This window comes from Lissotriton helveticus, chromosome 7 (assembly GCF_964261635.1).
Source record: "Lissotriton helveticus chromosome 7, aLisHel1.1, whole genome shotgun sequence".
Taxonomy (NCBI): Eukaryota; Metazoa; Chordata; class Amphibia; order Caudata; family Salamandridae; genus Lissotriton; species Lissotriton helveticus.
Window position 1 is genome coordinate 361,891,579 of NC_136068.1, and position 15,988 is coordinate 361,907,566.

The following is a 15,988-nucleotide window of genomic DNA, read 5'->3' on the forward strand; positions in this document are numbered from 1 at the left end:
CACCTCCCTTACACACCCCTGCTTTAAAGTAACAGCGCTGCCTGAGAGCGTTGTTATCTCTGTGGAGATCCTCAGAGCCTGTTAATCCGTCTCCATGCTCCGGGTGAAGCACGTACTACCTAGTGCCCCCGGGGCACAATCAGGGACTTACTTGAGTGGGCTCGTCATCGCATGCACTCCACCGTCCCCCGGGTCACAAGCAGGCATCCACTTCATTCCCTGTTAATCTTCCCTTGCCATGATGCTTTCCCTGTAGTCACTTGTTTCATATCCTCACTGTCCTCGAAATAGTAATCCCTCCAGCCCTTGCAAGCATCAGATTGCTCTCTATTCATTTATTTCCATTTTGTACAGACGTGTTCAGCATGAATAGCAAAACACATCAGGTGCCCTATTAAAAGCCAGAAGTGAGCGCCTGCCTCCCTTTTACAATCACGGAGTGGGAACCTTGGCCACCCTGTTAAATCCGATTAGCACATCTTTCAAGTACTAAGTGGGGTTATTGATTCTATCGGAGCATGTGGGGACACGCATTGTGTGGTAGAAGCTGCCACTAGAAGTAGTACAAGCTGCCACTAGAAGTAGTACAATCACCAGAAAGATAACGTCCTGATATAGCCATTGAATTTAGAAATTGTCTTCAATTACCACAACTTGTGTTTCATTCAGCATTTCTCCAAAAGAAAACAGACCAGTGAAATAGTAATTTACACGGCAATTTTATTCACCTCCTCAGTCAGCCAAATACATTTATTCAGAAAATACTATTTTCTATTAAACGTATAACATTCAATATATCAAAATCATCAGCTCGCTGAGCCATGCAATTCAGCAAGACCGGAATAAAATTCCATCACACACCTATGTACACTCACACCCCCTGTACACTCACAATTCTTATTCTGCACTGAACACACACCAATCACCATGTTTAAGGCACTTTCACCCTGGACCAGGACACTTATCAACCTTCAACATGCACCGCTCACCCTGCACAGAGAGCGCTCACACCATTTTCCCTGCACTCATACACTGCTCCCACACTTCTTATTAATCCCATAGGCGAAACCTAATGCATTTACCAATGCTTGTTCACTCTATCTTTGCTGGGCCTCATAGCATATGCTCATAGCTGTGAGGCCCAAGGGAGAGGGTTCCAGCTGAGGGAGACTGAAATGATTTAAGGCGCATTGTTGTGGGACACCCAGGGCTGTAAGAAAAGCACTAGGTCTTGGGTAGATGTCAACAATAATCATGCATAGCGCCGGCTCTAGCAGAGTTTGTTAGAACAAAGTCCTCTGCAAGTTTTGCAAAGCTGAGCCAGCTGGCCCTTGTCCTTTTTCTGTAAATCCCCGTGTTCACCACCAGCAGCAGGAAAAGTCAATAACCATGCAAACTCACTTAAGGTCCTTGCTATATTTTACATTTTGTATGTACTAGAGCTAGGGTCTGATATCAGGGGTTACTCAAAGGGGTACCTCTGCTCTGAAAGGGGTGTGGTGACTGACAGATCGTGTAGGGTGATTCTATAGTCTGGGGCATAGGCCTTTTGATCTGGAAACCTATGCAGAGATTGGCTGATGGCTCTCTCCTGCAGTCCATTCCTTTTTAACGTCTGGGACACGTATGAAGGGAGTCTGTTCTGTGTCTGGGAATACGTTGTTTACAAATGGACTGGTGAGTGCTGGCATCCACTGAGACCCAGGTGTGTGGGTTGCATGAAAAAATGGTTTGCTTTTTGCTGGTGCGGTCTTCCTCGGACATCCCAGCTTAAATGTAAGCTCTCCGTGTCACCCTCTGCGTATCTGCGTCCCTAGTAAGTTGGGAAGGTCTCCAGCACCTTTTCTTTGTGTCAAGCATAGGGATCTCCCGACTCTGTGACACTCGTCCACCCCTAGTTTCCTGTGTTGTAACACTCTTCCTTAGCAACAGAAAAAGAACAAACCTTCCAGATGGAGGTTATCAAACACTGGAGCCAGTCAGAAACAGTTTCAGTCTGGACATTGCTGGAATCCCACAAAAGTTAGGCAGCAATAACCCCGGAATGCTGCTCTAGGATTGAAGGAACCCTTTTAACCTGAGAAAGAAGACCCACTGGCTGGTTTTGGCAGCTCGCCTAAATCATGACAGGGTAGTACTGGAACCCATAGTCAGTACTTTTATTCAACATCACAGACTTTACTGAGGAGGCTGCAACAACAGTGCAAGAGAAAATAATGTGGACTAACCAGGGGTAGAATCTTTGCTTGAATGCTAACCTCCCTCCAGGCTGGACAGAAGTCTGGGAGTGCCTCTAAAGTAGACTTGCTGCTATGACCTAGCAAGAGCAGAACGACAATAAATCCCTGTCAATGAGTCAAACTGCATCTATCAACATGAAAACAAGGCCCAGATGACTGGAAAAACATGAATGAGAAAATAGCTCGAAAGAATGGCACGGACCCGAAGCCAAAAGATTAGCCTAATCAAGCTGACCAGAACAAATGCCAGGAGGACATCTGGGTCACAGAGTGACATGGGTAAGCCTTTTTCGTTCCTGACCCACCCATGCCTGTAAGGTGCCCTAGATAACCTCGCCTCAGGCCAAGAGAGATAACTAGACAACAAGACTTCACACTTGTGGCATGTAATAATTGTTGTTTACTACCAACTTATTTTAGATGTGTTTGTGTTGTTTTTGTACCTGAATGATTATGTGCAAAAACCAAAATGAAAGAAAGATTGAATATATTCCGTACAGAAGCACAGATACCTTTAAAAGAACATGTTCTGGGTAAAATAGAGATAAATATATTCATGAATTTCATTCTATAAAATCCAGGCAGTGATATCAAATGAAGCACTGAATGCCAGAACACATTTCTGGGGTCCCCATTTCTAACCAACTTAACTCGCACACCATTTGGAACACATTACTCAAAAAATGGCCCCTTGAAGCAGTCCTGCCTACTGTAGTCAATTCAATAGATCAGCCATGTCAGTTCAAACCCTGGCTTAAAAACACTGGACCGGCTCCCATGGGGGCAAACTTCAGTTCAAAATTGTCTTCCTTATGTAGAAGCTTTTCATCTTCTCTCTCACATACGTACTTTGCTGTCGTATTATGAATTCACAATGTACGTGGTAACCTCTCTGACCTCATCCAACTCGAAGTAAAGATCCTTTCTAAAGGCCTGGGCAATAAGGGCATATATAAAATAAATCATTCATTGTTAAACAACACTTCAGATCGTCTACTGGAGTTAAAAGCTACATTGGAGAATGATGTGGGAACGTTCGAATGAGGATGACTGGACAGTGGCCAAGATGGCTGTCAGGTCTCTGACAAAATTTTCTCTGCTTTGCCTTATCTAGTTTAAGTACTTCCACAGATTATATTATTATCCAAAACAACTCTGGAAGATAGGTCAAGCACAAGATCCTCTATGAACAAGATGTAAAATCTCCACAGGCACATATTGTCATGTAATATGTGAATGGCCAGTAATATCAAAATATTGGCAAAAAACCAGCACAAATAATAGAGGCCATGGTGGATAATAGGATAAGTTTGGACCCCAAGATGAAGTACTGGGGCTCGTGGATGAGTGGGGAGCATCATGCTGCATTGGGGCGCTGGGAGTGGTCGGTTAATCGTCAAAAGAAGCATTTCTAAACACAGATGCTGTAATGGAGCTCCTCACAGTGGTTGGATGGATGCTAGATATGGATGTTTGTGCCAAAACAAGGAGCTGGTCCACACAGCGAGAGGTTGTCTCAAAAAGCACACCTAGATTTAGGATAAGTGGTGGGAATACTCTCATAGGGGATAACACTGATTTGGATATGGAAATATAGCACTGCAGGTGCTCAACTGTGTTCATTTTGTGAACTTATCAAAAGGATAAAGATAATTTTGTTTGAAAATCCTTTGGCTGTGACAAATTGTGTGATATATTCCCTGTGTTGTATTATTAAATATTATATATATATTTTTTTTTTTTTCAAATAAAAAAATTGGGGGGGGGAAGAATTCACAAGGTAATGGTATTCTATACATAAGTACATTCTGCTCTTGGAAACTCTAAAATTAAAAACAAGCATAACACTGATAATCACTCATGGGTATTGCTTCCTCTTCGTTTAACAGTCTCTCAAGTTGTGATTCCATGCCATCTTCATTGGCAGTTTAGACTCGAATTAGCAAACTTTTTTGTACATTACACCGAATGATTTGTATAGATTTCTTTCATGTACCAGTAGTTGCAGCTATAATTATTGTTGTGAACAGCTGTAATAACTCATTATGAAGAATTTTCACCAAAGTGTGATCTACGTAGTAAAACTGAAATAGTATTCCTCTAACTTCTAACCAAGCTTTTTAGTAAGCTCCTCTGCTCCCAACAGTAACAAACTTGTCACGCCTCAGTTCACGGACATGATTTTAAATGCGCCTTTCACGCATATTCTATTTCTCTTTCAAGGAATGTGCATTTATGTGGAAATATTGCTTACAGATTTATATAGAGTAAGGTGGATTTTGTAGCTCTAGAAAGGGCAACCAAAAAACGAATACCCTTACAAAATGTGTGACTTGGTCGTTCTGAAAGCAATTACCAAATTGGATTTATTGTTAATCTGATCAAAGGTATCACAGCATTTAAAATGTTTGAACAACATTTCTCAAACCAACTTGTTTGGCTATACCACAGCAATAGCTAATAAACGCACTTGCACAATGCAGTTATTGACTTAAACCAGGGGCTCAAAAACTAAATCTTTTAGTAGAGCCTTTGACGGCAGAATGACTTAGTTTTTTTTTCTCCAAATTTCAAACCACAGTCTCCAAAGCAGGGATTACTTTTGAGAAGGGCAGTCTTTCTACATATTTGAAAGAAGGGAGGATGTTAGGTAGTCTGAAGGTTGATGAACAAGGGCTTTTCCAATAACCCGATTGAATCTTCTGAGAGGAGAAAAATATCACATGCGATCTTTCTGGAAACATTAGTAGAAGTTGGTCCATGCCCAAGATGGTTTAGGAAAATGGAGTGCCACACTCTGGGTGTATTAAGAAACTAATGTTCCAAGTCAAAAGAGGAAATAAGGCCTAGTAACCAAGTTGCTGACATAGTAACAAAACCTGCATTCTAACCTCCGCTTCAGAGCTTGACGAAAATGTGTACAATTGTGTGAATGTAACTATCTCCCAATGCATCAAGACATATGTGTATAATATCACGTAATCATGTAATTAAAACAAAAAAAATCAGCTGTGAGCTGACTAATATTATCCCAATGAATGATTCCCCTGTCCATCACTATCATAAGTTCACTTCTTGTGTGTTCCCATTGCACCCTACAGAGCATTCTGCCTTATGTATAGCACCACGTGATTCGGATGCTTCTGCTGCATTACATATGGTCGCTAAAGCACTCATGTTCCCCACCATGGAGTTAGGTTTCCATAAAAATAAATACTGAATAAACAAAGTATACAACCATTCCTTCCCGGCTACTTGTTTAAAAGGTGAATTGTCTTTCCTCTGTCAAATATTACGTGGCCTGCAACTAAATTAAGGAGCCAACACTTTCATTTGTCCCAACTCAAATTATAACACAGTTTATTAAGTTTCTAAAGTTCATAATAATTAGTGAAATACAATTAGTCATTTATAGTGTGCGAACAAACTGAAATGCCCAATTGTTTATAAATTAAGAACTCAACAACATTCATTTTTTTTAACTTCTGAAAGGCCAAATGCTAGTCTGCCCTTCCTGATTTCAAACCCATAACTTTCAGATGGCTTGACTGCAGGACGTTGTCTCATTCTAAATAACAAGGGCAGACATTTGGAATTTAGAACAGGCAAATTCCAAATTGATTTTTCCAACGTAATTTTTACCGTGAATTCAGTTACATAATGAGAAAACCGAGGACTAAAAATTAATGTTATGTTTTGTGCAATCAGAAAAGCTCTCAATGGTCAATTGAGTTTCAGTTTTCAATTGAGTCTCTGCTTGTATGATATCTGGGAATGATAGTACACTTCTTACTACTGTTTGAGTTTCTGTATTTTTAAAATAAACAAGAAGGTCAGCAGTTTCACTGACTGCAGTCATAAAACAAGCATGCAGCTCTTATTAGGCTGCACGAACAAGTTAGCATTCCAAGATGGGCCTCCCACGTTCAACATTTCTGTGTAACTTCCTAACATGCTTTGTATTGTCATACTTGTTCATGTGACTAGGAGAACCGAATGCTTACACGTATACTCTTCGCTAGGACCACTCACCTGTGACTTGGAGCTGCGACTTCATTGTCAATCCATTAACACCTCCAGTTCTTGACCAACTGCCCTCCATATCACGGGCTGGGTTACAACCCTAACAAAAAAGAAAAAGAGAACCTTATTAGAGTAGAATACATAGATTTGTTTTTCGTGCCCGAGCATTCCAATTTATTCTACTATGTCATTCCACAAACCAAAACAGATGAAGAAATAAATTAGCTACATGCAAATCTGATTTCATGCTACAGACTACGCAGTTATCAGCAAATGAAATTCAGCATTTTCTTGTAACAGAAGCAAAATAACCTTCTTAATTAGATGGTTAGTTAGTGGAGTACATGTATGTCACGTAATACAGCTCCAACACTCCTAGTCCACTGTCCCTAGACAGAAACTCTTTAGTGCTCAACTCCCCTCACGCATTGCCTCAAATGTCCATATCTTTAGTCTGTTGCCTCGGTCCTGCTGTCTAGCCCCTGGATGGCACCCGTATGAGGCTGACTAGCACCCCGCAAGAGCTCCTGCAACAGCGTTCTGTGCAGGAACCCCCGGCTAGCCTCGAACGGGCAGGTTAGGTAGCACAACACAAAAGGACTTCATCTGTGATTTATTCTAGTCAATCCAGTCAGGATTCACTCACTTTGCACAATACAATATGGCTATTATAGGAGACTTCTCCAGTACCAAGTAGCAACCCACAGAAAACAAACTCAGGAAGGGATGCCACTTAGCGACGCCTCAACCTCGGTTTGTACATTTAAATACAGGCACCGCAACTCAAGACCAGTGATAATAACGTTTTATGGGATTATTAGAGATAACCGTTTGCAGCAGTGCAGTCAAAAGAAAAGCGGAATGGTGATTTCAGGAGTCTGCAATTGTGTGGCTTAATATCAGTGGAAATTATCACAACTGTCTACTTTGTGTGTTAGCACGATTCTTAATCAGGTCATGTGTCTGAGGACTCTTTAAAACAACAATATTGAGTTTCCTTTTTAGCCTTGAAGTGGAAACAGTAGATCGAACAGAGGAAATATACCCTTTCTAAAGGCACAATAGCATCTTTTAAAGTGGGTACAAATAAGTTGGTGTCTAATTCTGGTTCAGTATGACCCAGATTCAAAATTTGATGAGGGGTACTTAATGAAGGCTACAAAAAAGTGTTTTTGACAGGGGGTAGCAGAGGCACCAGATGAGTTGATTATCCATTCAAGGCGGGAACACTTTAATTCAATTCTCAACCTACAGGTAGAGCAGATCAATTTTTGAAAATCTAAAAAAAAGGGTATTGGACATATAATCATGAGATTAGATCAATTTATGTTTATATTAACATTCACAACCTAAATGCTTCTTCTACAATTATGTACACATACATATATACCCTATTTAGTATTCTGAATTTTGATATGGTTAACAAAGAAAGGTAAACTCAAGGTGAAACAGTAACATGCAAAGAAATGTATGCTGAAAAACTCCTGCAAAGAGCTTAAATTAGAAAAGGGTGTCAGACAAAAACTTTCTTTATTCAGGTTAAACCTATCGCTCTAAACACTGCCTCGACTCAAACAATATTCGCATCTGACCTTAGTATAATATATTCCTGTGAATCCAAACTGCTGGTAACCCACTATCTGTAATAATATCGGATATTGACGTCAAAAATACTACAATTCAACAATGACTGCTCTCCATTTGTGCGCATGGAGTTAGTGACAACTTATACAAAGCATTGTACATAAGATGGTTTAAAACTACACTCAATTCGAACAGTACAGGATCAAGCTACGGTTTCAAAATGAATTTCTTCAACAAAGAACCCTCTGATGAACAAAACAGAGTTTTCTTTTACACTAATGTTTATCTTCTGGTTTTTTTATGAGACATAAGATGATATATTGAGTGTAATCTTTAAACTAATGATAAAAGTGATTAGCTCCGACACTTGTTCTCACTACTTTATTTTTTAGACATGCCAGAACAGATGAGTAATGACACCTGACTCTCTCAAAGAGGCATGACTATGATAAAGTACATTAAATATTGTAATTTTACCTCCGGTAACAATCCCAACTGAACTACTTTAATATAATCACTCGTAGTCTCCAGATGATTAATTATAAGCTCCCTTTGTTTTATTTATTCACCTTTACCAGAGATTGGCCAACATTCGAAAATGTTTTGTAAGGGAGTTCTTCCTAGTGCAAGAGCCGGTTCAAAAATATTTTGCAATTCACATATTAATCTCAATCTTGTTTGTAAGTGTAAACAGTGTATAGATGCATGTAATTAAATATATCCAAGTAGTTCATTTGATGGGAAACTAAGGGTATTAAGCTACATTCTTCAGTTATGCACTGAGCACACTGCCCAGACCTAGAGTTCACATATTTACCCTGTCTCTTACTCTAGATTATGTATGATCTGTAATAATGAAACACACAGTCAATATAAGATTTTCCAAATTACTTTGTCTAAGAAATTGAAATATTAGCATATAAAAGAAAGCAATTTGACTTTTCACCTAGGCAACTATTTTTCCTGGCGCTGGCCACCTATTAACAACATTTAAGGTCCAGTCAATGAACGGAAAAGTTGTATAATCCTGATGGGCTAGAAAGATTACCACTTTGGCTATTTTATTGTTTTTCTGGAGATCTTTATTTTGAAAGGATGAATTGTGTGTTGGGTGTGTTAGTGCAACATATCAATGCAAGGAACCACTTATTATTTTTATAATGTGCCCACGTAGAAAAGGGAACCATAGAGTGCACCATGAGAAAGAGGAGAGACCACAGCTAGTAAAAAGCCACTTGGCGAACAAGATGACTCTCGAGTTGTATACAAAAAAATATCATGTTAGGTGCGATGGAAGGGCATGGCAAAGGAACGTTCCGTCGTCTTCCTAAAAGGAGATGTGAGCGTATGCAGTAACATAGTGTGGTCTTTCTACACAAGATGTAAAAGTATGCACCACTAGTAGGAGCTTAGGTCACTTTGTTGGCTATTTGTGCGACGAGAAACTTGTAGAAGTTTTTATGGGCCCTATTCTTTTCACTTTGGGGAAACTGCATAATTGAAAATCCATGCTGAGTACGGTCTTTGGAACCAGTGCTACGATTTTAAGGAGCATAAGCGTCTGAATCTCTAGATGTGGACTGGTGCCTCATTTGACACCCCCCATGTTACTTCAACAATGTCTGCCGGATGGCAGAAGATTCTCCTGACCAACTCTGTGAGCTACAGCTCTCCAATGAAACAATGACACCTTTACTTAATTAACATTGTCAATGCGACGGGATACTGAGCAACATAATTAAAAAGTAGTGCTCATATTGTGTTTAACTACTTACGATTTTGAAATGATTCATGTGAAGATTAATGTTGCAATTGTAAAATGATAAATACATGTGTGTGTACATATATATATACATACATACACGTGTGTATATATGTGTGTGTATATATATATGTGTGTGTGTGTGTGTGTGTGTGTGTGTGTGTGTGTGTGTGTGTGTGTGTGTGTGTATGTACACATACATACATGTGTCTATATATATTTTTTTTATGAAGGATAGTGAGAGATTGTCAATACTTATTCCACCAAAGGGTCCTTACAGGCTGTCCATCAGAATGCCAAAATGCTAGATGGGTGTACACTACACTTTATAAATATTAAAATAAAATACTATAAATATACATTAAGCTGTTCAGATAGCACCAACATGAAAGAGTCTGCGTGACCTGACAGACCCCAATGTGTCTACAATCAACAAAAACAAGAAAGACACTCAAACATCCGCCACAATCAAGGTCGCACAATCAGAAATCTATGGAGGTCGGTCATGTAGTGGCCCAAAGTGTTTATCTTTCTTTCTTTAGTCCTGGGAGTTCCGATTAAAACATAGCATTAACAATTACATTTCATGTAGCTTTAGGTTTTGTAGGAGCTACTCTTAATGCCATTATCAACTTTAACATCCCCCCATAACTTTAGTTTTTTTAAGGAATATATTATATATAGATGGACGGATAAACAATATTTGAATTCCAGATCACCGACTCGGCCTTTCGCTTTTCTGTAGTAAGAAAGAGTGCAAATGAGCTGGCTAATAATGACAAAGCTATATTTGAGTATAATCCTTACATTGGTCCTCCAGTGAATACGCCATTATTGGTGAACTACTACTGTTTTTTGTAGATGAGTTACTAAGTAACCTCTGTACAAATCACATTGGTTTTCTCTTGTGAAATGACAGATAAAAAAAGGACGTGGATCAAGCTAAAACGATTCATATTGCTAGATAACAAGGTCTGTGACTTAAAACTCCATTAAACAACTGTTTAATCTCCTACAACTGATTTCTAATAATTACATTAAGGATCACAGACGCATGCTCAGTGTAGGAACGCATTCTGTATGTATCAAAACTCAGCTGGCCTTAGTTGTCCTGAAAGAATCAGAGTATCTAGACAAGGCTTCTCTAACAAGTAGTTTGTGATGTACTGGTAGCTCTGCAGCTACTTCTAAGTAGCTCTCCTCTGCGCACTCCTCCCTACTAAATCGGAAGCTTTGACATGGTTGAACTGATGCAAGTATACCAACATTTTCAGAAATCATAAGTGATGTTTGGGGAATAATGAGTGCATCACCCGGATTCCCGAACTGCCGGAAGTCCGGGTGAGGCTTTGGAGTTTGATACACTTGCGCGGACTTATCACGGTGGAAGCGCTCATTATATGGATAGAGTCGTTACTGTGGACAATACGTGGTCCGTGGAACTGGAATGACACACAATTGTAAAACGAATGTCATTAATTCTACTCCGGTTTAAAGAGATTTTTGCTTTTGTATCAAGAGTCATAAACATAACTGACTCAGCGAGATACTTTTTCCCATGAGCCATTCATGTTTCACATCAAGAAGGACTGCCTTTTGAATATTGAGAGAAGCCTTGAGAAAGTCTAGGACAACGAAACATGCGTCGGCTGTATGCCTGTGATTAAATTTTGCTGATCTAGCACTCAATAGTTGTAACTGTTTGTTTACTGTAGGTGATACATTACTGTCAGCTAATTGGATAGGATAGAATTATCAGGTCTATATTTGGATTATGGCTACCTTTGATGATAATAGGGATGCCCTCATTGATGACTTATTTCATTAAAATTCAACAGGGGTACCAAATAACACCAGGGAAATAGTGAAGGAATGGGTTGAAACAAAAATTCCTTAGATTAGAGAGAATTAAAAAACAGGAGCTCTCTAGGTGGTGGGACGCAACAGTCCTGTGCAAATATATTAAAAAGGAAACAAGTACCAAGGGGGTTGCGTATACTTATTTTTCCACCTTTTGAGGATTTGAATAGGGGTCAATTAAAAGAGTGGGGAAAGTTATTGTTCCCTTAATCCATTGGTATGATGGACATATTAATCAGGGATGCCGACTTGAAACAAAACAAACTATTAATGGACATTGCCATCTTAGAGTAAGAAATCAATGACTTAAACTTACGAGGGGCGACTGAACGTAATCTTGCAATTTTGAAAGAAGAAATTCATACACACCAACTATACTTATAAGAGAAAAAGTCACAAAAGATCAGGCGGGATAAAAGAGATTATCTCAATGGGAGAGTCTATACGTTTGCAAAGAAATGTGACTTATTACTAAAAGGGTTGGAGAACCCTGATCTAGACTCTAGAGACACTTCAGGCACTCAAAGATGCTTACTGAGTCCTCCGCGGACTCGCTGCTTGCCGAGTTCATGCCCAGCTGCCTAGTCGCTTGCTGCTGTTGCAGTTTGAAGTTTGCACAATCTGTATTGTGGAACATTGAACATGCCTTACTACCACACAAGTGTAGATGCTAGAGTCGGTTGGGTTTTTTTTTTCTCCACAAACTGGGGAAGCAGTGTGGTATAGGTGTTGTCAACCAGAAAGAGTTCTGCCTACACTGTCACTAACACAGTGGAACACAGATCTAATCGTACTAGATGGGAGTTCTACAAAAGGGGTGGACCCAGTGAAAACTAAAAAGCTTATCCTCCTAAACAATCTTACAGCATCAACAATCAGCAACAATAGGAGTTGCAGAATGTCCTTTTATTTCTGGGCTTTAGGCTGGTGGGTAGTTAAACCTATTGAAGTCACCTAACAAATTGTAAGAAAATAGAGATAAGAACTTGTACAGGTTTGGCTATTTACCCCATCACCACCACCACCACCACCAAAAAGATACTGTTGGCGTGAGAATAAGTCTATTCCTTTGTTCTATTTTCAAAAGTCTGATTAGCCGTGTTATCTGTTTGAAGCAGCACTTGCAACGGACGCAAGCTATCAGCACTTGTTTACACCGCTCACTCCACCCTTACGAGGAGGAACTATTAGCTCATGAGCTCTTCCACGCCTGCGAAGAACATTCTGGTAGGGCGAGAAGATCAGGCCTGTGATGGGTTGAAAAGGAGAGCAGCTTCCGCAGAAACATGACTCACTGGAAACGAGGCTACAAGCACACTCTCCGACGTACTGGAAAAACAAATGTGAGGAGAGAGGCTAAGGTGCATCTCGTGTCTTGCTGACAGCGGCATTTTAGTTATGAACACATGATGAGGTGCAGTGTCAAGTTACATACGAGGCCAGTCGACTAGCGGCACTGAAAAGTCTGGAAGAACAAGTATTCAAATGCTCGGACTTTTGAAGAATGAATAAATAAACAAGGACGGGCAATGCCAACAGGTATTGTACAGACATATGTATTCACAGGCATTTAGAATCAAGCAGGTTTGTGTATGTATGCATTTTTGCCAATGTAGCTGCCTAAACTACAAGGATGACAAAAATCATACGGTATAATCTACATGTATAACTCATCAACAAGCACTAGTAATGCAAATAGGTCTGGCATATAACCTAAATTGACTTTTGTGTTATTGATGGGATTAGATACTCAATAAGTTATTAAACATGCATGGTAACTTCTTTCAATTCATGCATCCATCCACTGACTGATTCCTGCATGATACACTACCAGACATGTCAAAATGTTCTATAGTAAAGTGGGGGATTTAAAAAAATTAATCCGGAGAATGTATTTCTCCAATTGACTTCTATTAAAGCAGAGGACATTTCAGGACGAGAGACAGACAAAATAAAGCTATTTTTTTGCTTCAAAAATCGTAGTCTCCCCTCTGAATGGGGTCTATAGACATGTATGCACTACAGACAACAGCATTCCAAAATAGTCGTCTGGTTTGGAGGAATCAGCAACGCGACATACAGCGCTATACAGATGAAATGAGTAAGTACTGCCTGGGGAGCTGTAGTATCCACTTAAGAAGAAGAAAACAAAAATGAGGAGCAGCAAAGAAATGAAAGGAAAACTATAAAAAGAAAAAGGAGAAAACTGAAAACAAAAGGACTGGCCAACCAGCCCTGGAACTTAAGTGCACTCATTTTGGGTGGATGGGCATGTGTGATCAGAAAATGCTGTTAATTTCAAAGCAAGAGAGCCATTGACTGAGGTGGACTGATCCATTGCCCCATGCAGTACTCTGTCATGAAGGAAGCATAATGTAAATGACACAGAGATGGACTAGTAGCAGAAAAGAACTGACCCCCCCAAACGTCCACTATGTATTTGTATGCATATATATTTATGTATGTAATATTTCTTTTTTTTTCTTTTTATCACATGACCCTGCCAGAGAGCTCTGCTTTGCAGGTCTTTCTCAAGACTTTAACACGGCGCAAAAACAATCCACCTTTAATTGCCTATTTGCTTTAACATAGGTTTATAATAAATAAATACGGCCCACTGCCTTTGTCGTAACTCTTCATATTAAAGAGATCAAACCTATGACATATGAAACACCTTTTCCTAGACAACCAATCAGGCCAATACCATTAACAACTTAGGCCTATTGTATTAAGCTTAAGCTTTCGCACAAGGCAATCATTAGGCATACAGTAAAGATCAGCTAAGTACACAAAATTACAGCTAGTAAAGCAAAGTATTCTCTCTCCTAAGAGTTATTCTCCAACACTGAATTTCACAGTGCAAAACTTATATTCCGATGGTTTATCAGATGGGGTAACCAAAACCCTCGACTCCTTTGGATTCCATGGAACAAAAGACCTAACTGTAGGCTATAATACAGAGAAATAACAAACCACTTTTAAATGCCTATTGGCTTTAACATAAGCTTTTCACAATCAATATACCAGGCCTTCTGCCTTTACTGTAATTTGTTATAAACAAATCGGGTCTATAACCTTTATCCATGGCTTGTCACCAAAACCAACACAGACCTATCGTGTTGGGCCAAAGCTTTACCACAAGGTTTACTTTAGTAAAATTACACATATGTACCAAATTACAGTACTCAAAACAATATAAAATCCCTGCTGATAAGGATTACCAGAGTGCAAATCTGCCATCCCCAACACCGAAACCCCTGCCTACTATAGTAATCTCGAAGATTCTGTGTAACAAAATATCTCCATACAGCCTTTAACACACTGTATGTGTGTATGTATATATGTGTATGGTATTTCTATAGCGCAACCCTAGTGAAAAGTCAGCGGAGCACTGTACATGATAATAAAACAAGCATAAAGTAAATAAAGAGGCTTGGTTGTGGACGGTTAATGCATTGTCAAGTAGTGTTCTTTAAAGAGCCGATTCTTAAAATCTTTCCTACATTGGAGCAACATTGGGTCAGTCCTGATGGATACAGGGATGTTATTACAGATCCTGAGCCTCCGTTTTTTTTTTCTTTTTTACAATTTTTAAGTCTGCAGTTTGATGGTATCCTGGGTGCAACGAGAACCACCAGAGATGGTAAGCCTATCTGCAAGATAAGCAGAGGTGCGGTTAATGATGACTTTGTAAATGAAGCAACTCGCTTGAAGACAGTGTAGGCCTGCAAGAGGAACCAATATTAGCGTATTTCTCCAGGCCCTGGATGAGACCAGCTGCAGCATGTAGGATGGCCCAAAAGGGTGCCAGTGTGAACTAGGGTATTACTACCATCTGGAAGTGAGAGCACGAGGGCTTTAACAGCAGAATCGATTTGACACCCTTTAGAAGACATAGCTGTCAATAGACCGTTTTTTTTTTTGCAACATGTTATTTGAGGGTGAGGTTGGTGTCCAGGGTGAATCCAAGTAAGTTGGCATTCGGTGAATGTTGGGGCTCCAAGTCATCAAGGTTCATCACTGTTTTTAGAAATTTCAGAAATTCGGTCTTGGTTGTGTTAGGCTTCAGGAAGGCACTGGGAACACAGGTCTGGATGGTGTGCAGACAGTGTTTGTGGACCTGAGTGTCTGAAGCACAGGAGATGTTCAAGAACAGTAGTCGGTCATTGACATAGCATTGAATCTTGATGTGGTTATTTATGAGTATAACACCAAGTGACTATGTAAAGGTTGAAGATGACAGGAGACACTATGGAACCCTGGGAATCTCCACCGGTGATAAGGATCCTTTGCATACTGGAGGTGCCCACATGAACAAACTGGTGTTGGTTGGAAACGTAGGAGGAGAACCAGTGAATCCCATTCAAGACTACATGGTGTGATGGTCGACTGTGTCGTAGGCAGTTGAGAGGTCCAGCATTGCCAGGAGGCAAGGATCATTTTCATGTGTAGTCAAGAGGGCAATGTGCAATGCTGTGCTCTTCGTGCTGCATTAATTTGATACCAGACTGGTAGTCGT

At 39.9% G+C, this 15,988-nt stretch overlaps 1 protein-coding gene across 2 annotated transcripts in view; it reads right to left on the reverse strand.

Annotated features, from left to right (window-relative positions):
• The window catches only part of ITCH (itchy E3 ubiquitin protein ligase), a 981,537-nt gene that overhangs the window by 784,483 nt on the left and 181,066 nt on the right, over window positions 1–15,988 (reverse strand). For both annotated transcript variants that reach the window (XM_078652175.1, XM_078652176.1), the window contains exon 2: window positions 6,273–6,363. In XM_078652175.1, the coding sequence (XP_078508301.1) occupies window positions 6,273–6,342 (70 nt within the window). In that variant the 5' untranslated portion in view covers window positions 6,343–6,363. The remainder of the gene's footprint in view (window positions 1–6,272; window positions 6,364–15,988) is intronic.